This window comes from Narcine bancroftii, chromosome 6 (genome assembly GCF_036971445.1).
Source record: "Narcine bancroftii isolate sNarBan1 chromosome 6, sNarBan1.hap1, whole genome shotgun sequence".
Classification (NCBI taxonomy): Eukaryota; Metazoa; Chordata; class Chondrichthyes; order Torpediniformes; family Narcinidae; genus Narcine; species Narcine bancroftii.
In genome coordinates, this window is record NC_091474.1 from 77,604,534 (window position 1) to 77,628,095 (window position 23,562).

A 23,562-nucleotide genomic window follows, 5' to 3' on the forward strand; every position below is an offset into this window, starting at 1 on the left:
CATCAGCCTGCATTGATAAGATTATGACTGACATTCCACCTCAGTCCACATATCTTGATTCCATTAATTAATAAAAAATCTATTCATAGTTTTGGACCCATAACTACAGGAAAGAAATGAATAAGATTGAAAGAGTGCAGAGATTTACTGGGATGTTGCCCACACTTCAGGAACTGAGTTACAGAGAAAAGTTAAACAGGTCAGGACTTTATTCCCTTGGTATAGAAGAATGAAGGGAGATTTGATAGAGGTATTTTAAAAAAAAAGTTCCATTATTGTAACATAATACTTCATTTAAAATGTAACATACATGAAATTCTTCAAATTTTGTCTACATTAAGGCAGATAGAGAGTTGCCACTTTGTCCAGCGTCCCTCACAGAAACTTACAGCACCTGGTGTTCATGGGTGGTCTCCCCTCCAAGTACTAACCAGGCCAGAGCCTGCTTAGCTTTCAAGATCCACCCTGAGCTAAACTGTTCTCACATCTAGTTCCAAGGCTGAAACTTGGAACTAGATGTGAGAACATTTTGGCTCAAGGTGGATTTTCAGTGCCGTCTCAATGGGCTGAATGACCTACTTCTGTTCCTTTATCTTTTGATCAGACAATCTCAGGTCTATTCAGGCTATTAAGCTTCTGTTAAAATTAAAATTACGAGTTGTATAGGCAGAGTAAATGTAGGTTGTCTTTTTCCACCAGAGGACATGGGTTAAGGGTGAAAGGTTTAGGGGGAACATGAGGGAAAACTTCTTCACACAGAGAGTGGTGGGAGTGTGGAACAAGCTTCCAGCCAAAGTGGTGAATATGGGCTCAATTTTAACGTTTAAGAAGAATTTGGACAGGTACATAGATGGGAGGGGTATGGAATGGGTGCAGGTCAGTGGACTAGGTAGGAAAATAGTTTGGTACAGACTAGAAGGGCCAAAGAGCCTGTTTCTGTGCTGTAATGTTCTTTGGTTCTATTGTTCTATCAGAATGGGAGCTGTTCACTTTTCAAACCAATCTCCGGGAGTTTTGAAATGATAATGGCTCCACAAATTTAGAATCTGTAACCAAAAAAACAAACATTGCAAACATTAGATTGCAGAAGCAGGCCATTCAGCCTATCCTACCTGTGCCCTTTGTTCCTCATTTCTTTCCCCATAACATGGATTTAGAATCAAGCAAACAACTCTGCTGATGTTCCAAGAGGTAACTAAATTTTACTGATAAATGTAATTTCACGACTCTAATCTACTTAGTTGTTCTAAATGAGACTTTATCAAATGCTTTCAGAAAATCTCACGGAATTCCCTGAATATTAGTTAATTGGGCTGTGAATTGGTTTGGCATTGAAAAGCCAAATGGTGATAAATGAAAAAAATATCTGGATAGAGAGTAATAACTAATAAGGTTCTGGGAGGCATCTGTGAACGATCTCCTGCTTTCATTGTAACCAGAAATGATACTGAAGAGAGTGTCTGTAATATCATAAAATTAGCTAAGCTGTTTAGGTTAATGATTAGAACAAAAGATTGATGACATTATAAAAACTTAGAATCAATTGAGTGTAAAAGACTGAGAACTGCAGATGGGACTGCAGTTGAAATGTTGATATAAATAGGACATTTATATCAACGTTGAATTCTTGTGTGCATTCAAACAAGAATTCTTGATGTGTTCTACAAATATCCCATGAGAGCTGAGAGCATTTTGGAAAGACCAAATTTGAACCTGGCATTGCACTGCCAAGCTATCAGTATTGGAGTTTGTTTTTTGATTTTTACTTCAGAGCCTGGATGCTTGCAACATGGTGGCACAGTGGCTACTGTTGGATTGGACAGCTTCACACTGAACGCTTTATGGCTTCATGGGAGAAGTGGGGTGGGGGGGGGGAAACAAGTATTTCACCAATCACAGCAGCTTTTGAACCACCTCAGCTGGTGAGTCAGAGATTGAATGGAAGCATAGATCTCCCATGGGGATTCAGTAAGTACTCTGAAGTACAGTCCTGCTGAGGGAACATCAAGGTCAAGCAGATTGGGACATTAGAACATTAGAAATGGTTGCAGAAGTCGGCCATCTGGCCTGTCGAGCCGTTCAATGAGATTGTAGCTGATCTGATGATAGGCTCATCTCCACCTACCTCCCTTTTCCCCATATCCCTTAATATCCCTGGAAATTTTGGATGTGCAAGATCCATAGTATCTCTTTGGATCAAATGTTAATGATCTAATGGAAATTAATGTGCCATCTGTGAAGAGGTATTGAAGAATTCGGGCCCTCACGACCAGATTACGAGTCAGCTTCCCCCCGCCCCCCCAAAGCCGTGAGGCTTCTGAACTCTGGGACACAGGGCTAGCATATGTAACATGATATTTAATAAGTGGTATGTTATTTATAAAAAGTTTCTGAGGTAATTTATCCATGTAAATAACCAGCTCCAAGGTCCAGACAAATGCTATATCGTTTTCACTGTACTACAAGGTTTATGGTAAGAACAACAAATAAACGTGACTTGACTTGACTTGAAACTTTTTTTTCCTTTCACGGGATATAACTTCATATTTGGAAGCGATTCTAATCCTTTTTGCCTCATGCTCAAGAGAGGAAAGTGAATGGAATATTTTCTGAAAGATGAAACAATAAAAATTGAGAAACAATTTCAAAAAGAGCCATGCTACTTGACTCACAGAATTTTTGAAGAACCAACACTGGGTACAGATGAAGGTAATCCAGAAGACAAAGTATATTTGGGACTTTAGAACACCTGGTTACCATTGGGAAAGAGGTACAGGAGCCTGAAGATGAGCACTCAGTGACACAAGGACACTGAGTGTAAGGTGGTTGATATAAACGTTTGTACTGTGACGCTACCACAAAACAGCAAATTTCATGATATGTTCATGAGAATAAATTCTGATTCTGAAACATTTGACATTTCCGATTCTGACATTGTAGAGCTCGTCAAAAGAATCAAAGACTTGTTGATCCAAACCAAGGCTTTTATTAGCAAAAGACAGGAGCTCTTCACAGGTGGCCGACCAGTCCGGAATGATCCAACCTGGCTAGGGACACAACCCTTTAAGGCCCAGACAGTAGGCGTGGCTTAGCTCTCAGCCAATCGCTGTAAGCACAGTCTAGATACTGTAACTATATACATTGGTGATAGATCTGTACTATCACAGACATATTTTAGATGCTGGAAATCTGGAATAAAAATGGAAAATACTGCAAATGCTCAACAGATCGGACAGTATCCATGGAAAGGAAAGCACAGCTAATGTTAAGGTCAGTGATCTCTCACCAGAACTGATGTCTACTTCAATTAACCATCCCAGCTCCCTCAAAAGACTGTGTGTTTTGCCATGATAAGGAAAAAAGGCGAATATTCAGTGGATATGACGTTGATCATTATTCTGGCTGTAACTTAGCAGTTTTATCTTGAGGGAACAAAACAGATCAGGAGAGAGTCGATCAGAGTATAAAGAGATTTTTTTTTTTAAATGTTGATAGTGATTAGAATTGCAAGAAACCACATGCTTTGGATAGAGGCATGATATCAGACTGCTTGATGTATTTGCTAGGAAGAAGCCTTTTTACATAGCACAGTAACGGTTCATTCCAGCCCACAAGCCAGTGCCACCCAAATATACCAATTAACCTATAAACCCCATAAGTCATTAGTGGATGAAAGAAACTGGAGCACTTGGAGGAAACCCACACAGATCATGGGGAGAATGTACTTTTCCTGAGAGATGGACTCAAACCAAGGTTGCCGGCACTGTAATAGCATCACACTAAGTCCTACACTAACCATGCCATCCTATCTAAACAACCCATACAATTTGTACTTATAGCCCATAAAGTGCAGCCATTCTCAATGGGGGCCATATGGCCTTCTCTGGGGGCCATAGTACATTTTAGGTGGGGGGGTACAGACTGAAATCCTTAATAAGTGGGCATAGATAGTTGGAGAGAAGTACGAAAGAAACCAACTAAACTTGACTGCTTCACAGTGAAGGTTGGGGGGGGGGGGCATAAACTTTTAACAAAGTCCTCAGGGGGCCAGAGCCAAAAAAAAGTTGAGAATGGCTGCATTATTGTAGAATGAAGGTCAGTGAAGTTCCACGCAGACTGCAGAATCTCACCTGTAGAACGATAGTTGCAATCCAACCTGAATAAAGGCATCTGGACTCATCTTCTGGTTTTTGATAAAGTCCTTCCCAAGAGCCTTCAACCTGAATACGTTCAGGTCAGTGTTATCTACCAGCCTGGAAATATGGAATATTACCAAAGTAGCATTTAGTATTGCTATTTCCTTAAGACTAATCTGTATAGAACATAAAACATTACAGCACAGTACAGGTCCACGATGTTGAGCCAACCAAAAAATACTAAACCCTTCCTACATCATAACCCTCTATTTTTCTTTCATCCAAGTGCCTGTTTAAGAGTCTCTTAAATTGTTCCAGCCTCCAGTTCCACACCTGGCAATGTATTCCAGACATCCACATCTCTCTGTGTAAAAAAACACAGCTGATGTCTCCTCCCTTTACTTTGTACTGTTGTCCTCCGGTATTTGCTACTCCCGCCCAGGGAAAAAGATGCTGACTGTCTACCTTATCTGCGTCTTTCATGATCTTGTACATCTTCATTAAGTCCCCTCTCATCCTTCTTCATTGCAAAGAGAAAAGCCCCACCTCTGCTAACCTTGCCTCATAAGATATATTTTCCAATCTCCTCTGCACCCTCTCCAGAGCTTCCACTTCTTTCCTGTAATGAAGTGACCAGAATTGAACACAATGTTCTGAGTGTGACCTCACCAGAGATTTGTGGAGTTGTAACTCCTAAACTCAATCTTGTACAAACATCTAAATTAATGTCACAGTCAGAATCATCTCTAGAATCACAGGGAAATAAACAGACCAACTCAAAGTGCATTAGCAATCACTGATCTGCAATGAAATTCTTGTTAGATATTGTTTAGGGTCTACTGTATACCTTTGAAGTTTATCAGCTGCTGACGTTAAGTATCTGTGAATTTCATGGTCACCCTTCCAGCTCAGTCTTTGAGGAGGATGCAGATCACTGAGAGAGTCTGCTCGTACCATCTTTCTAGAAGCCTCTTTACTGTAAGGTAGATCATGTATAAATATCAAAAACGCTGAGAACTAGTGGTTCTAGACAAGCTAATGATCTGATGATCTAACAACAGTTCATCTAAATGAGGAATTGAAGGGGATACATCGCACTGTTCTCAAGGAAGCTAAAAAATAAGAGACAACATTTCAGAATAAGATGGAATTTTAGAATAGGGAGTGTGGGAACTGGTGTCCCACTATATCAAAAGGAGTACAACTGGTGAGCATAAAAGCAGCACAGGTAGTAAGGCAAAAACACAAAAATGCTGGAGGAACTCAGCAGGTCTTGCAGCGTCCACAGGAGGTATCACAAATGTTCCAGGCCTCTGCCCTTTTTCAAGATATGAGTGAAAAGCAGACAGGCTCCTGAAATAAAAAGCTGGGGAGGGAAGAAGAGGCAGGGGGAGGAGCACAGACCAACAGGCCAAAGGTGTTAATTGGATATGGATGGGAGAGAGGAAAGGTGAGAATTGACTGGGGGGGGGAGTAAAACACCAAACCTTGGTTGAAGTACAAACACCATGACCTGCTGAGTTTCTCCAGCATTGTGTTTTTATTTTCATTGACTGGGGAAGGGGGGGGGTTGTTTGGGGGTCAGTGGAAGCAGAGCTATGGGAAAGAAGAGAGAGGGAAAAGAGAAGAGAGAGAGAGAGTGCGAGAGAGGAACAATGTATGGTGACTTTCGCGTTTCGTGGGAATAGCTCCTGGAGAACAAGATGCTAATTCGTCAGGATTGCCAAACCATTGGATAACAGATTAAGGAGTTTGACTGTGATCTGTGAGCTGCAAGGGAAGTTTTCTCTAATTATTGAAGTGCATTATTCTGAAAAGGGATCACAGACAAAACAAGATGCATTGTTAACAACTGATCAGCTCTTTCAAAAAATCTTGGAGTATTCTTGCATCTGCTCTCTCTTGTAAAGTGAGCAAACTGAAAATCTTTTCAGAGGATGATTTATTATGAAATGAGAATTAGCACAAGTTGCAAGAAATCAGTGACATACATGTAGCAGAGTAGATGTTCAACACACTGGATGACAGCAATTCCTTCTGCAGGTGAATGTTCATAAACCAGACCACACAATCCATCTCTTCCAACAATAAACTGCAGCAATAAATGGAAATCTGTCATTTTGTAATTCTGGAGTTATTCTAAAGGTACAAAGTAAAATGTCTACTGAAATACTTTCTAACAGGAGTCCATTGGCTAGCAACGGCAAAGCACGAAGACAGCGACTTTAACCAGCATCTGTTTCATGAAGCTGCAGTTGTCAAATCATAGGATGACAGGTGGAGTTGTAACAGCGAGGAGAAGGTTTCCCATGGAATGCAAGCTCGAGCAATGTTGGGGTTTAGCAATACCAAGTTAATTTTGAATTTAGCTAATAGGTTCAAGCAACAGGGTTCCTGTCAGTAACAGGTACAGGCTTCTCATTGTTATTCTGTATGTACCAAATTCTGAGTTGCCGGTAACTCTTTCTAGAGGGCAGGGGTAGCTAAATTTGCTTAATGTAAGAGCCACATATGATAAACTTCAGATGTTTGAGAATTGCAAGACATGAAAAAATATTACATTCTTATTTTTAGTGAACATTTTGTCACAATTTTTTATATAAAGAAATACATGAGCCTAACACTATTTATTTATTTATGTATGTTGTTTTTAAACTGCTAATTTTTATGCGTATATATAATGCATATACTCATGTTGAAATTTATGGACCAATTTTTAGGGTAAAATTTAGGGGTCAACTATTACACGTATACTACTTTTCACTGTGATAAGTATCTGCATCATTCAGGGCGTCGGGTGCTCTGATGGCCAGGTGGACAGCCGGGACCAGGTAGTATCAGGTGGACAGCCGGAACCAGGTAGTAAGTTTGTGATCAGAGCTCAGATGGATGGGCGGGCCGTGGCCAAGGCGTGAGTGCACAGTCAGCGCCTCGGGAGCTTGGATGGGAGGGTGGCCATACGATTCCTGCCTCAGCCGACATATCTCTGAGCCGCACCTCACGTCAAAGAACCACAGGTGACTCACGAGCTGCAGTTTGGTCTCCCCCGCTCTAGGGCATAACTATGCCAATTTGAACTCACATTGTCATCAATAAACAAATGAATAATACTTACAGTGGCTGGAATAACTCAGCCAGTTAGACAGTTATACAGAAAGAGAAATCAGGCAATGTTTTGTGTTAGGGACCCTTCCTTGAATCCAGTTAATATTTCAAGTCCCTGATTTGAAATATTAACTGGTTCCTCTTTCCACAGATGCAGCTTGACTGGTTGAGTTCATCCAGTATTTCTGATTTTATTCAAGGTGACCACATGACCCAATTTGTTTGGTATTGCGGAAACTAGGCTTTGTTATACAATATATAGTAAAACTTCGTTAATTGAGCAAACCAGTGGACTTTGATGGTGCGGACTAGCAGAATTTCCAGACAATCAGATGTTATTTTTATGACTACTCCAATACTGCTCTAATTCACATTTTCAGTAGATGTTGCGCGATAACATTTTAGTGGACCTTGTTGACTTCAAGGTAAGGTGGGCTACAACGCTAGGTGAGTGGAAAGAGTGTGCAGGAACCGGGGACCTGGTGAGTGGACAGGGAGCATGGGAACCTGAGATACTGAGAGAGCAGTAACTGAAGATCCCATGAGTGAATAGGGAGAGAGGGATCTAGAATACTAGTGCATGGAAAGAATCTCGGGTACTGGAGCTCCTGTGAGTGTAAAGAAGCCCTGGAACTGGTCTAGGTGAGTGTAAAGTACAAGCATCACCAGGTCCATCAGACAACAGATCTCCAAGGGGCTCAGTGGCTGAGGGACCCATGCAGGGGGACCTGCATGGGCTGCTGGGAATCAGGAATCTGAGCCAGGATTTGAGAGGGTACTGACAGCAAGAAGGGTCCCGAAGAGCTTTGGGTGCCGAAGGCTTACTGATCACATCAGAGGTTTGAATCTGGAGCTCAGGCTATGGATGGCTTGAACTGGAGTTGTGTGGCTGCAGAGGCTGCGGGAGCACTGGAGGCGAATCCACAGGCTCTCAGTGTCTCTGAGGGGATTCACCTTTGTTTCTCTTTCTCTCATTCTGTAAGGGGCTCCAGGCAACACTAATGGTGATTCTTTGTCTGCCTTGTGGCAGGCAGAAGGAAATTTCACGTAATATTACATTCTGTACTATTAAATGACAATAAAGGAATCTTGAATCTTGACTCTTGACTTTCCAGATGGTCAGATAAAGGATTATCAATTTTAGTGTGCTATACTAATCAAGTCCATTAAACCTCGTGCTTATCGGTGTAAATGTTGATGTAAATACATATTCAAATGAACACATTAATATTTATGTTAAAATAAGATGAACAATCTCATTTAAACAGATGCTTTTATCTGCTGATTTAAAAAATATATTGGTTAATATGAGAAACTCTCTCACACTCCTATAATTCGATGGATAAGATGAATTTTGGTGACACATCCAAGTCCATTACCTGCATGGTTTTATCATACCACCGATTTGCACCATTTTTTTGCCAACCATCACCATGCATTATCTGCAAGGCCATTGTTAAATCAGTGTGCTCGATATCAATTGGTTCATCTAAACAAAGCAGAAATATGCAGTGTTCGATGGCATCCAGAGAGGCCCGGTTCGTCGAATCTGTGAGAGAAAGTACCAAATATATTAACTTGGGCAATAGATATTCAGATATTTATTGAAATTGATGCAACTTTTAATATAATGCACTTGTTTCGGAAACATCCAAAGCCTGGAGTGAATGCCCTTCACCCAGTCCTTCAGCTACATATCTATGGAAACAATCTACGATTCCCTCGTTAGCTTCATTTGCCAACGCAGAGCCATAAGGCTGGAGCGGAGGACGTAAGTCATCCTTGATGCCAAGGGACTGACCAAGAAGAGAACAAATGATTGACTAAACCAAAGTAGTAGAAGGAAGGTTTTTTTTGCCTGAAGGTCAGTGACTAGTGGAGTTCTGTAGGGATCTGTTCTGGGACCCCTGCTCTTGGTGATTTTTAGAAATGACCTGGATGAAGAAGCAGAAGGGTGGGTCAGTAAGTTTGCAGATGAAATGAGGGATGGTGGAGCTGTGGATAGCACTGAAGGTTGTCATATATTAAAAAAGGATAGAGACAGGATGCAGAGTTAGGCAGAAAAGTGGCAGATGGAGTTCAATCCAGATTAGTGTGAAGTGGTACATTTTGGAAGGGCAAACCTGAAAGGTGAGTACAGGGTTAATGGTTGGATAATTAACAATGTGGAGGATCAGAGAGACCAAATCCCTGCATCTCATCAAGGTTGCCTCACAGGTTGACAGGATAGTGAAGAAGGCCATGCAGAATCTGGGCTTCATTAGTCGGGGGATGGAGTTCAAGAGTTGACGAGTCATGTTGCAACTCTACAAATCTCTGGTGAGACTACATAGAGTATTGTGTTCAGTTCTGGTCACCTCATTACAGGAAGGATGTGGAAGCTAAGGAAAGGGTGCAGAGGACATTTACCAGGATGTTGCCTGGATTGGAAAATAAGTCTTATGAGGCAAGGTTATGGGACTTTTCTCTTTGGAGCGAAGATGGATGAGAGGTGACTTAATTGAGGTTCACAAGATTCTGAAGAATCTTATCACAAGATAAGGTAGACAACCAGCTCCCTTTTTTTTGTATAACTAGGTCAGGAAAAGCAAACACCAGAGGACATCTATACAAAGTGAAGGGAGGAAAGTTTAGGAGAGACATCAGGGGTAAGTTTATTTACACAGAGAGCTGTGGTTGCCTGGAATGCATTGCCGGGGCTGGTGGTGGAGGCTGAAACTCTCAGACAGGCACATGGATGCAAGAAAATAGAGAGTTATAAGGAGGGAGGTTTAGTTTTTTTTGGTAGGACTATATAGGTTGGCACAACATCGAGGGCTGAATGGCCTATACTGTGTTGTAATGTTCTATGTTCAAAGGAATTTGGATACTGACCAGATGCTCTTCTCAAGGGGTCCAGGTGTCTCCGAGGTCATGTGGGGATTGTAAAGCTAATCAGTCAGCATCATGCTTTAGCTCAGTCATTCTCAACCGGGACAATACGTGCCCCCCACCACACCCGTCCCACACCCCTCATCCTGGCGGCTACAGCACATTTAAGGGGGGGGCCACAGACTGAAATCATAAAAGATTTTTTAATGTAGTCTTTAGAAGAGAAGTACAGAACAAACCAAAACTTGACTACTTTACAGGGAAGAATCCCCATAAACATTGAGCAGCGTCCTAAGGGCACCAAAGTCACAAAAAAAAATGGTTGAGAATGGCTGTTTGAGATTGATTAAGAGATGATAAGTAAATTTCACTACATTGTTTTGTGCTAGTTACCCTACCCCAAAATGTGAGTGGCATGGTTAGCGCAGAGGCTAGTGCAATGCAATTACAGCATTAGCGACCAGGGTTCGAATCCCACGCTGTCTGTAAGGTGTCCTCGTGGGTTTCCTCCGGGTGCTCTGGTTTCCTCCCACCCTTCAAAACGTACCGGAGTTGTAGGTCAATTAGGTGTAATTTCATGGGCCAAAAGGGCTTGTTGCCGTGCTATACGTCTAACTTCAACAATAGTCAAGTTCGAAGGAGACACGTCAGGCCGCTGTTAGTTTAATAAGCAGGAAATAACATTCACTTTCATTTTTTTGTTTTCGAGTCACACCACGCTTTGCACATTGAGGAAGTGTGTGTGAACTGGGCCTATAGGATGATCAGATTCTTTTCCCTCTACCAGAAGGGAAATTAATTGAATAAATACACTTCTTGAACACGGACCCAAGAATGGATATGTGTGAGTGATTCTCTTGCTCCACATTACCAGAGTGACCACTCACATTTTGTAATGCCCAGTCACACAACTTCCATTGGACAAGTCATTATTTCAGTTTTTCCATGACATATGGAATGGCACAATTGGCATAGAGATTAGCATAATGCTGTTAGAGCGCTGGTAATCAGGACTGGGGTTCAAATCCCGTGCTGTGTGTCAGGAATTTGTACGTTCTCCTCATGTCTGCGTGGGCTTCCACTGGGGGCTCTGGTTTCCTCCCACCCTTCAAAAAAGTATGGGGGTTGAAGGGCAATTGGGTGAATTAAGGCAGCATGGGTCTGTGGGCCAAATGGCCTGTTATCATGCTGTATCTATATTCTAGTTAGAACGTCCAAAGGCAACAGGACTTCTAAGAAAGATGCACTCAAAATAGACTGTTCAAAGATCTTATTTGAATGGTTACAAAAGATGCCCCAGAAAACAAATGCAAAGCTAACCATGTAGTTTGCATTCATATAAATTACAAATATGCATTTGCCTTGCTGATTTTGCGCTGCCAAATGTGTGCATGACAGTCACTGACCTCTCAGAAGCACTTTCCTTGCCTCTGCCCATTTTGGCCTGCTGTCCGATGTGAGCAATCCAATGGGTGGTGCCCTTTCTTCCTCATTCACCGCCATTTTCACAATCTTTCTCAGCTGGTTGGCTAACTCAGCTTCGTTCAAACGCCTGTGGTTTACGACAACATCCAAAACAAAGAACTGGCACAAAACAGGGAAATGAAGAAGGGGTTAGTGCAGTTTGGAATGAAATTAGCGCGAAATGTTGAGGAGCATGAGTTAATTGCTTTGGGGTCGTAGACTTCAACAGCATGGAAACACAGCCTTTGGCCAAACATTGACAAGGTAGTCCCATTTGCATGTGCTTGGCCCAGATTATTCAAAACCAGTGGTTCTCAACCCTTTTCCTTTCCACTCACATACCACTTTAGTATTCTCTTGGCCATAGGTGCTCTATGATTAGTAAGGGATTGCTTAAGGTGGGATGTGGGTGGAAAGAAAAAGTTTGAAAGCCACTATTTTAATTGTACCTAATTGACTCGTTATGTGGACAGTTTCATAACTCCAAAGGAAATGGACCAATGACAATTTTTCACAAGCAAAATATTTCAGTAACAATTGGGTCTAGAGCAGTGATTCTCAACCTTCCCTTCCCACAGGGTTACCCTTCCAGAAGGGACACTGCAACTGAAGAAGGCAACGGGAAACCACTTCTGTATTATTCACTTGTATAATCATGAACTCAACATCAACTACGGTCTTAGCTCAAAGATGGAGAATGGGGAGACAACACTTACAATTCAGAGGGTCAGAGGTCATGACCAATGGAGAGACATGATGATGTTGATGAGGCAGAGTGAATGTAGGTAGGTGTTTTCCACTGAGGGTAGATGAGATAAAAACCAGAGGATATGGGTTACGGTTGAAAGGGCAAACATTGAGGGGGAACATCAGGAGAACTTCTTCACACACAGAGTGTGGAATGAGCTGCCAGATGAAGTGGTGAAAGCAGGCACAATTTTTACATTTCGGAAGAATTTGGACAAGTCCATGAATGGGATGTGTATGGACTGAGTGCATGTCAGAGGGACTAGGTAGAATAATTGTCTGGCACAGACTGGATGGGCCAAACGGTCTGTTTTCTGTGCAGTAATATTTTGTGGTTTGATGGTTCCATTACAAATTTCTCAATTTCTACCACTTTGTTTGGCATCTTGTTCCATACACCCACCACCTCTCAAATTGCTTTTAAACCATCACACCTGAAACCTATCCTCTAGCTTTAGACTCCCCTACTCTGGGGCAAAGATTGTGTCCATTCTCCTTATTCAAGTCTCTCATGATGTTATAAACCTCTAGAAAGCTCCCCCCACTCCCCTCACCTCCTGCACTCTAGGAAGAAAAGTCCCAGCTTATTCAGCCTTCCTTGTAGTTCAAGGCCTCCAGTCTCAGTACATTAGTTTTTTTAACAATGTGGACACACAGCACAGTAACAGATCCATGCTGCTCCAATACCCCAATTAATCTACAATCCCCCCCATACATGGGAGTAAACTGGAGGAAACCCATGCAGACACTGGGAGAATATACAACCTGCAGATGAAGTGACAGTTAAATGTTTTCAAAGAATGTGTCTGAAAATAAAGTAAAATGCTTTAAGGTTCATATATTCATGCAAGTGACCTTTGTTCTGTATAAATACAGTATAGTATTTTTGTCTTTTGCCTCTTAATACAGGTAACTTAGTTAACCATTGGAAGAGCAAGTCTATCCAGCATCCAACAATCCCCATGGGTGCCGGGGTTTTTAGTTTATTGCTGTCTATCAAGTAGATAAATTGCCCAGAATTTATAGTCATTACGGGACAACTTCACCCATTCACTTCCTCTTCTGTTAGAGGACATTTGGTTGTTTGAAAACAAACATGAATACAGTTGCACAGACTTTGCAAAGCGTGAGGACTTCTTTACAGCAAGAAGCACTGCCATGACCAGCTAGTCTTGTTTCCAAGTCTCCTCGTGGCTTACAAATCATGTATCTTTATCCCTTCAGATTTCTGGGTGTCCAGAACATTTGACTGACTGCTCCATATAAATAAATGTTTCTTCAAATTCTCTTGGGATTTGTTAATCAGGGTTATGTCCCTTACCCAATGGTTAAGTCTTACCAAATAAGGAGGTTCTCATCAGACATCTTCTGCCTCCCAGTATTTTAAAACTTACATTCTCATTTCCACTCCAGGAACATTAGCCCACAGCCAATTTCCGACTTTTATCACCATGTTTCGTATGCAAACTAAATGCTGACCTGGTTTCGACAAGTCACGATAACATGCTGCAGCTCAGAGCTATTCTGGGAGACCAGTGTGTCCTTGTGTTGACCTGGGATACGATAAGATGAGAACAGCCTGTAGTATTGTTCCATGCACAAGGCATGTCCCGCCAATTGACCACGGGCAAAATCAACAGGTAAGGCACGACTGGAAAACAAGATGTGAAAACACACTGAATAATCATCATCTCCAAAGTTAGATATTGTCTGATTCAGAACATGATGTCAGCAATTTCTTTGATTAATAAACAATACCTGAACTAAATATTGTTTGAACTCCCAAAAAATTTATATGTAAACTATTATTGTGAGTGCTGAGTTACAGTTATTTATAAAGAAAAGAAAATTCCCAAGATCAGATTTCAGATTTATTGTCACATACAACCCTAATATTCTTTTACCTGGTGTTCTAATAATAATCAGGTACCAAACTGTTAAGATTTTGAAATCCATAATCTACAATCGATAAATTAAAACACTGACAATAATTAAAAGCGCTCACTTCTTTGTCTTACAATTTCATTGACCTCATACATTTTTCTCTTCGCAGGCACTGCCTGACCTGCTAAGTACTTCCACCATTTCTGAATGTAATTTTAATTATTGGTGTTTTTCTATTTCTTGCAAATTTCTACAGGTGTACTTGAACTTCTTAAACTTAGGCATACAACACAGTGCCGCCCAGTTTACACCCTTACATTCAAACTGGTTGCATCACTGGTATGGAGGTGCCAATACACGGGACAGGAAAAGGCTACAATGTAAACTCAGCCAGGGCCATCCCAGGCATTCATCTCCACTCCATCAAGGACATCTACCAGTGGCGGGTGTCATGAGAAAGCAGCCTCTATCATCAAGGACCCTCCCCACCAGGGGATGTCCTCTTCACCCTGCTACCATCAGGAAGGAGGTACTTGAAGACGAACACGCAACAGTTAAAAAAAAACAGCTTCTTCCCCTCTGCCTTCAGGTTTCTAAATGGACAATGAACCACGGGCGCGACCTCATTTTCTTTTCCTTTGTACTAATTTTTTTGGAAAAACATAATTTATGGCAATAATTACACCTCCAACACTGCTACAAAACAACGAATTTTGCGACAGATTCATGAAAATAAATTCTGATTCTACTTTAGTACCTATGTTTCTTGTTCATCTTTGCACCCATGTGAACTTTAAGTCCTTACACCAAGAAGGGGAAGAAACAAAACTCACGGCATTCTCTCCAATGCTCAGGCACTCTGTCAAAAGCTTAGAAGACCTTCACCACCTCATCTGTAAACCCCCCACAATTTATACACGCTACCTTATTACAACTAGTATTATTCCTAAATATCTTTTCCCCTTACTTAATAAAAGGAAACAAACCCCACAAATTTTTTTAATTATCTTCATTTCAAAAAGAGACATTAACCATTTATATTAAGATAAAAAAGATGTTATACGGTGAATATGTTTCACTGGAAGATCTTGAATTTATTAGAAAAATAAATTGAATCATTGATTATTTTAGCTTGTGGAATAGCTACCATGAGAAAAGAGGTATGGATGTCACAAGACTTGCACCACCAGGTTAGGGTGGCATGGTTGGCATAGCAGTTAACGATCTGGACCAGCGTTCAACTCCAAAGCTGTCTGTAAGGGGCTTCTATGTTCTTCCCATGTATGTGTGGGTTTTCCCCAGGAGCTCTGGCTTCCTCCCACCATTCGAGATGTACTGAGGGTTGTAAGGGTGTAAATTGGACGGCACGATCTCATAGGCCAAAATGGCCTGTTACTGTGCTGGATGTCTAAATTTAAGAAGTTCAGGAACAGCTGCTCCCCCTCCACCATCAGACTCGTCAATAACAAACTCAATCAGGGACCCATTTATGGACTCATGCACTTTATTGACTTTTTTTTCCTCTCTGTATTGAGAGCTTCTTTGCATTTCTTTCCATGTGTCTGCATCTTCTTGAGGACAGTTTTTTTGCACTTCCAGTAAGTGTTATTCTGCCTGAGCCAGAGAAAAAAGAAACTCAGGGTTGTATGTGATGTCATGTCTGTACTCTGACAGTAAATCTGAACTTTGAGCTGTTTGTTAATAACTTACGCATCCAATACAACTTTGTAATCCAGTATACCAGAAATGAGACGAGCAGCAAACCTGTAAAGAGAAAATTAATTTATAATGTGCTCATTCAGATGCAAAATATTATTATAGTAATTATGTCTGACATTGAGGATGAGAATCAGGTTCCACGAGGGAGCAACTAGCTGCCTCAGCAAGTAAAAGATGCCAAGATTTGCTTTGTATAAGTTTAAATGTTTGGATAAAGTTCACCAAAGTGTACAATAAGAAGCTGAACATGGTTTTGATGAGCCTTGGGTGCAATGTCATCAGCTGCAATGACCTTTGCTCAATGTGCAAATGCTCAAGAAAAGGTTATTCAAAAAAGACACTGCCTTTAAAAATTATTTTTTTGGGAACACACAAGGGCAACAAACAATGATAAGTTCATCCACATGTTCAAGGGCATGGACCTTGAAATGTTAAAAAGAAATAGTCCCAATATAATTCTGGAGAAACTCAACAGGTCATACTTTATGCAGCAAAGATAAAAATATATAATCAATGTTTCGACTCGACCCCTTCATCAAGGTATGAACAATATGTAGGCAGGTGCCTGAATCCTTGATAAAAGGCCCAAGCCTGAAATGTTGATTTGACCTGCTAAGTTTCTCCAGCATTGTGCTTTGACTTCAATCACTGCATCTGCAGACTTTCATGTTTTACCCAATATAATTCCATCGAGTTGCATTTTCAGTTTCAGCTCAAAGTATCTGAAAGCAGGGCATTTGCTGAATGCACAAATATGTCATTATCACCATGCACTTTGCAGCACCAAGTATTTCTGTTGTGCTACAGAAAACAGTACACATGAATAGTTGTACCTGAGCTGATCATCCTCATCCTGGAAGTTCTGACGAGGGAAGACCATTCCAGGACTGGAGTTTACTGGAAGGGCAATTGGATTGCTTAGATACATGTTGTCTATCCACCAATCGTAAATCTTGGGAAGAGAAGGAAAACCTGCTTATTGTCACTGCTAGTAAATGTTTCTTTAGAACAGTCTCTTTCGATTATCTAATTTATTTAGTAGTTTCAATTTAAACTTAAATAAAATTGAGTAGCCAGCATTGATTTATTAATGGTAAATCGTTCAGAAACTTGACAAATTCTACCAAGGGAAAAAATGAATGTTAACATGAATTAACATGAATGTTATTTTTTATATATATAAAAAAAGAGGAAAGAAAAGAAACCCCCCCTCCTTCAGCCAACTCTCCTAAGGAGATCCATAAAGAAAGAAAAAAGAAAAAATATTAAAGAAAAATTAAATATACATATTAAGATCTAATCAATGTAATTGAAATGTAAATATTCTGAATATAACGATGTAATGGAAGATTCTAACCTGTTTTTTTTAATTTGCTGCTCTTGGTTTTGCAAGGCTGAGAACCTGCTTGTGTTTTTAGAATCAGCAGACATAAACTAAATTCCACCAAGGGGCCAGAGATGCTGTTATCTGAAGAAAGGACATCTGTGTACCAAGAACATTTAATCTTCCTGCTTGTTTTGGTCACAGACTGTCAGAGGCCTTCCCTTGATGCAAAATAAACCATTGTATTCAAAGTGATAAGCTGAAAATTATGTTATTCGTTAATAGCCTAGTATGCTAGCTTGCTTGCTTATCTTTCTTGCTGTGCTGGGAATAGGTGCTTGGGTAAGCAGTTTTTGGGTAATATAAGCCATGGTCCCGCTGCTGAAGAGAGAGACTCTCCGAGAGGTGGCAACATCTCTCAGCAAGAAGAAGAACTTCTAGGGTCCAGCCAATGTCCCGGACAGGGGAGGTGGAGAAACTGCTACTGGCGCCCTGACAACCTACTACAAGTGTGCAGTCGTTGCCTCGCTTCGGCAGTTGGGACCAGTCCAAGCGTTGATAAGTATAGTTGGGAAGAGCTTGCATATTCTAGTGTGAAATCAGCTTTTGAATTTGTAATAAACATTTGTATAAACTGAACTGCTCTCGGTGTGTGTGTGTCTATTTTCTTTCGGTAGCTCAAACACTGTGACCAATCTAAAACGATCAAAATGAGAGGTATAAGTTTACCCAAGATAAACGACCACTTATTAATAAAAAAATTATAATTATCACGTGAAACATACATAATTTTTTCCATTATTAAACAATATTTCATCTCATTATGCCATCTATGAATATCAATCATATTTGGATCTTTCCACATACTAGCAATACATTTTTTCACTACGGATAAAGCTAAATATACAAAAGCAAGCTGAAACTTATCTAATCCCAAGCCTTTCAAAGGTTGCAAACAACCCAATAAAAATACTGTTGGATCTAAAACTATTTTAATCTTATACAGATATTCTAAAAACGATTGAATTTTCTTCCAAAAAGATTGTCTATGCATACATGACCAAACGGCATGAAAAAAAGTTCCAACCGTATCACCACATCTAAAACACAAATCTGATTTATTAAAACCATACTTTTTAAATTTTTCAGGTGTTAAATATAATTGATGTAAAAATTATAGTTAATCATTGCATAACGTGCATTTATCAATCTAGTTACACTATCAAAGCAAATATCTAACCAATCATCTTCGGAAAAAATAAAACCAGTATCCGCTTCCCATTTACTTTTAGATCTATCCCAACCCTTTTTATCCATACCATCCTGTAATATTTGATACATAGATGAAATATAACCCTTCTCTGGTACCTTCAGAAGAAAAGTCTCAAATAATGTGCAAACTTCATGATGGAAATTTTTCATATACAGTATATGTCTGTATATTGAATATGTGTGCGTGTGTGTGCAGGTATTGCTGTTGTTTCCCACAGCCTGTCACTTGCCTGACTGGAAGCCTGAGCACTGTGATGGGCATATTTCTCTGTTCTGTTTCCTGCTACCTGCTCCTTGCATGTCTGGAAGCATCAACAGTGAGGTGATCTCTTGCTTTCTTTTGTCTATCTCTAAGGGGTTGTGTAGAGCTTCTACCAATGTTACTTTGGTTTTTTTGGGCCCACATTGAACTGGGTTTGGTTTCTGAATATATGTTGATGCACAGCGCACTGTAACTAATTGAGGTGTCCCTGGTGCAAGTTTAATTTCTTTTGAACTTCATATTACCTTAAATGTTAAATTCAATGTGGTCATGATATTCAACATCAAATGTTGCCATAATTATAGTGAACAGTAATATAAGAGAGTGCTAGTAAAAACTTGAAAAATAAATAGTAATGCAAGCTGGTGAGAAAACATTTTTGACCTTAAAGGTTAAATTCAATTCAATTCAATGTGGTCATGACATTCAGCATCAAATATTACCCTTCCTGAACCTCCTTGGTCATTTGTAGAGTGATCCATATTGATTTGCATGGAGAACAGATAAACAAACAGACACACATCTATACACACACATATATATCTTATCCATCTACATATTCCATCATGAAGTTTGTACATTGAGACAAAATGAAATCAGCCTCTCTGCCACAAATTCAGTCACAGCTGAACTGGTAAACTGATGTTTACTTGCTTAATAATTTTGTTAAGAGCACCACCATAGCTGCAGTGGTACATGTGATTTATTCAGGAAAAAAAGCTTGTTCAATTGGGAGAGTTTTAATTTTAAAAATGCACCATTATAATGTATTTACTAGAACCTATCTTCAAAATAGAAATTGTGGTGCTTATATTCTGTAAGTTTAAAAATAAACACATAATAAAAGCAAACAGATTGCAGCAGGATTTAGTCATGAAGTCCCTTTGCCTGCTCTTCAATGGAAAGGATCAGGGCTAGTCTTTTACCTCAACGCAGCTTCCACGCACATCACCCTTGACTCCCCTAATATCCCAAAAGCTACGTCTTGAAAATATTAAGAATCGGAGCCTCTGCAGATCTCTTGGATAGAATTTTGGAAAGGTTAATTTTATCTTGTTATTTTTGATTAGGCTGCGTTATATTTTGAGAACGTGTGAGAGAGAGTGCAAATGCTAGAACCTGCAGCTAAACACAATCTGTAGGAGGAACACAGCAGATCGAGAAAATGAATGATCAATGTTTCTGTCTTGAACCCTTCATCAAGATCAACTGCTCAACTTGCTGATTTCCTTCAACCTATTCTGTTTAACACCATATTTTTAAATCTGACCTCTTACTCAAGTAATACAGCCATGGGAAAAAACAGTCACATCTGTGCTGACAAATCCCATAAGAATGTTCTAAGTTTCAGTAAGATCATCCCTCAGTCTTCTCAACACTAGAGACCTGGTCTATTTAATTCTCCATATTGAGTCATCTCCATTTCTAGCAATCTTTGTTTCACTCCTTCTGACTTCATGTACTGTATATCGCTGCTTGGATAGAGAGACCAAACCAGTTTTCCTAAACAAGATCATTATGCAAACCTATTGCAAAAAGTAAATGGACTCCAATGCTTTTTTCTCTTGTAGGTTGTCATTCAATGTTTTCTTGCATAGCATAGTAAAGCAGGTTAAGTTAATTGAAGGAATTAAGTGTTTCCATTACCCAGTTAACTTTCTTTTCTCTTTGCTTCATCAGATGTTCCTGCAAATGTTCTCCGATCCCACCACAGGCGCCAAACCTTTCTACGATAACTTTGGTTACTTTGTACTGGTCCTCAGGGACCAGGTGTTTTACACACTTTAGGTAGGTGTCCAGTGTCTCCTGTAGAAGAGGGACAGGACACTTGGGCAACACCTACAGATTACAGAAAACAAAATGGATGTCAACCATTAAGTAGGAACCTGGGTGAACGGTGAAAACAATTAAATTGTACAGTATAGAACTCATTGGCTGGCAGGTTCTTCGTGGCAACACAGACAATCTATCTCTTCATTGCAAAATTTGTTTTGCATTTTAATAAATGTTCAGCATGTATTATTCATGGGACGTTGATAAGGCGTTATCTGTTTGTGAAAGGTATCTTCCAAATCTGAAACAACATTGCTTGTACTATTTGAATGCAGGTCGTATGAGTAAATGATTCAGAAGTATTTATCACTCATTCTTGGTTAGTAATGCTATGAGGGGTTGTTGAAAAGCAATGACCCTGCTGTATTGGACAATAGTTAGTTAAACTAACCAAGTCAGAGAGAGATACAGCATGCAGACAGGCCCTTGGACCCACTGGATCTATCCCAGTCATAATCCCATGTTACTCTCTCAGATTATCACTCATCCACACACTTGGGACGATTTGCAATGGTAATTTCATCTGCCAGCCAGCACGATTGGAACCCAGACTATCCAGAGGGAATCTATACATTCAGGGAGAATGTGCAAACTCCTCAGATGTGCAAGCTCAAGGTCGGGATAGAATCAGCGACTCCGTGCTACTGTGCGGTACTCACTAAATGATCAGTTTAAACGTGTGTGGGGGGGGGGGGTTGGGGGTGGGTGACATTCCTTAAACCAACTATATACCCGTTGCACTGAATAGGCCAGCAATGAGATTGCTCTCTCTCCAACCCTACCTGAGGGCATTAAATTGATTTGGACATGATTTTATTCGTCACCACACGGCGCTCAGGTAGCATTTGACTGTCAAATTCCAGTGACAGAGAAATATTTCTACACATCAAGATTAGAACTGTTACTTGCATTCCTGCCTTGGAACAAACACTGTGCATAAAAGTTGCCATACATAGCTGTTCCTGCGAGCTCTGGGTCGGACCGAATCCTGATTGGATTTATGCGGAACACTCATGGTTTCGTCAAGACCGCACGTACTCTCTGGAAGAATGATGGGCAGATGGAAATAACGCCTGGATTAAAGAGAGAATGCAAGGAGGTACAATTCGCCCCTTCCAACCAACGCACGTCTCCATCACAATTCTCTACCTGTTATCCGCGGCGTTGCATTCTGTAACATTGCTCCAACACCCCAATCTCCCTTTCTTCCAGAAGGTCTGCATTGAAGCCGACCTTGACGCTAAACTCACCTCCCCCCCCCCCCGGCTCCAAGTCCTTTCCTCAAAACTAGCATATAAAAAAAAATCGAAAGCATTTGAGAACACTCGTGGAAATAAACGAGGAGATCACAGAAGAAGAGTTTCTGGGGGAAAGAGCCGGAGAATCAACTTCCAAGCATTGTCCTTGGGCGCAACACAGAGCCAAGGCGCCAGGTTCAGCCAAACCTGCCCACTTCCCATCCAATATTCTGCAATTCTACCAATTAAAGGCAAACGATGAGATGCTGGAGTGAGGAAGCATCTCTGGGTAGAGATAATCGGTGCTACTAAAAGTCATAAAAAGGTGGAACTGGCGGCCACATCCCGTTTTCGAAGTGTTAACAAATAGCGGATCAATATTTGCACTTACCAATCTTCAGGATTCCACAGGACACGAAAGGGAAGCCTGCTTTACTGGAGAACCCATGACTGAAATGAGATACCGGGCAACAATGGTCAACTCTCTCCGTCCGCTGTCACCGCCAGTTCTATCGTGTTACCGATGGAGCTCGATTATACTCTTGCTCGGAATGCCAGAACCCTCCCCCTTTCCCTATTCGCCCAGCCTCACAACCGCGCACGGCCAGACGTCGACGACATCCACTCACTTTGAGCACGGAGGTTAGATATGAGCTCTGGGTTGGGAGGTGCAGGGGAGTGGGTGGCGGCGGCGGGGCTGGAAGGGGTGGGGGGGGGTAACAGGTTACTTTGGCATGGCGCATTTTCCATCCTCGGCAGGTCATTATTCAGCAAGAAATGTTCCTCAACTAACGTGTTCAGACTTGGCGTCGGTGACTCCTTCCCTCTCTCAGCAGAAGGTGCCCCCTGCCTCCGATGCACACCAGTGGTAGAAGTGAAGGAGTTCATCTGAGAATTTGGGCTGAGGCGCTTCCCATCACACCCCACCAGCCCCGGGACTGCTGCATTCCAACCCGTTCCGACTGATGCGGCCGTGAATGAGCATCGCCGAGCTGTTCCAGGTTCCGAATGAAACCCAACGCTGACCAATTCAGCCGAGAAGGCTCGTCCGTCAGTGGACGCCGTTCAAACAATACTCATCCACCCTCTTCTTCAGGGAAACAACCTGGCAAACAGGGCATTTCTCGATTAAGTGCAACCGAAACTTTTTTTCGTTTATTGCAAAATACTTTCCATTAATTGTAGTTAGAACTCTGGAAGGAGCATCGCTCCCAAATAGCAGTCTCATTATTTTAACAAGCCATTTGGCGGCGACATCCGGATGTCATTTCGGATTGAAACTCGATTTTAGGACTTGTAATGAGATCTATTTCCGAGTCTGACGCGGTTTGCCGATCATCTCCCAGACGCCGGGGGCTCGGCACCGCGCCGCTCCCGGGCTTCCCTGAGGATCCTGGCCGGGAGGAACGTTTGCTTTCATCGGGGAATCGGAGCGGTTCGAGTCGGAGGAAACTCGACCCCCGGCTCACACCTGCAACCCGAGTCCGAAACTTTTATTTTCACGTTGGAATGAAACCGGAGGCGTGGAGATGGGAGCCGATAAATGTCCGAAGCAAATCAGAAACCGTGACATGAAAAGTTTATGTTGCTGTGTTTTCAAGACAATTGTAATTCTCAATATAAGACCACAACAGTGGAAACGGGGGGGGGGGGGGGGGGTGTCCTGGTTTTACAAGCACTCGTTTCCAGACTTTTTCCTCCCGTCGC

The 23,562-nt window shown here is 41.3% G+C and overlaps 1 protein-coding gene across 1 annotated transcript in view; it reads right to left on the reverse strand.

The window, feature by feature from the left end:
• chata (choline O-acetyltransferase a) overlaps positions 1–23,562 on the reverse strand; it is a 57,256-nt gene that overhangs the window by 19,863 nt on the left and 13,831 nt on the right. Inside the window, exons 3-11 of the mRNA XM_069885450.1 lie at positions 20,432–20,623; positions 16,760–16,878; positions 15,918–15,971; positions 13,803–13,974; positions 11,519–11,696; positions 8,621–8,790; positions 6,128–6,228; positions 4,984–5,112; positions 4,131–4,253 (exon numbers count right to left, since the gene is read on the reverse strand). Of these exons, the coding sequence (XP_069741551.1) occupies positions 4,131–4,253; positions 4,984–5,112; positions 6,128–6,228; positions 8,621–8,790; positions 11,519–11,696; positions 13,803–13,974; positions 15,918–15,971; positions 16,760–16,878; positions 20,432–20,623 (1,238 nt within the window). The remainder of the gene's footprint in view (positions 1–4,130; positions 4,254–4,983; positions 5,113–6,127; positions 6,229–8,620; positions 8,791–11,518; positions 11,697–13,802; positions 13,975–15,917; positions 15,972–16,759; positions 16,879–20,431; positions 20,624–23,562) is intronic.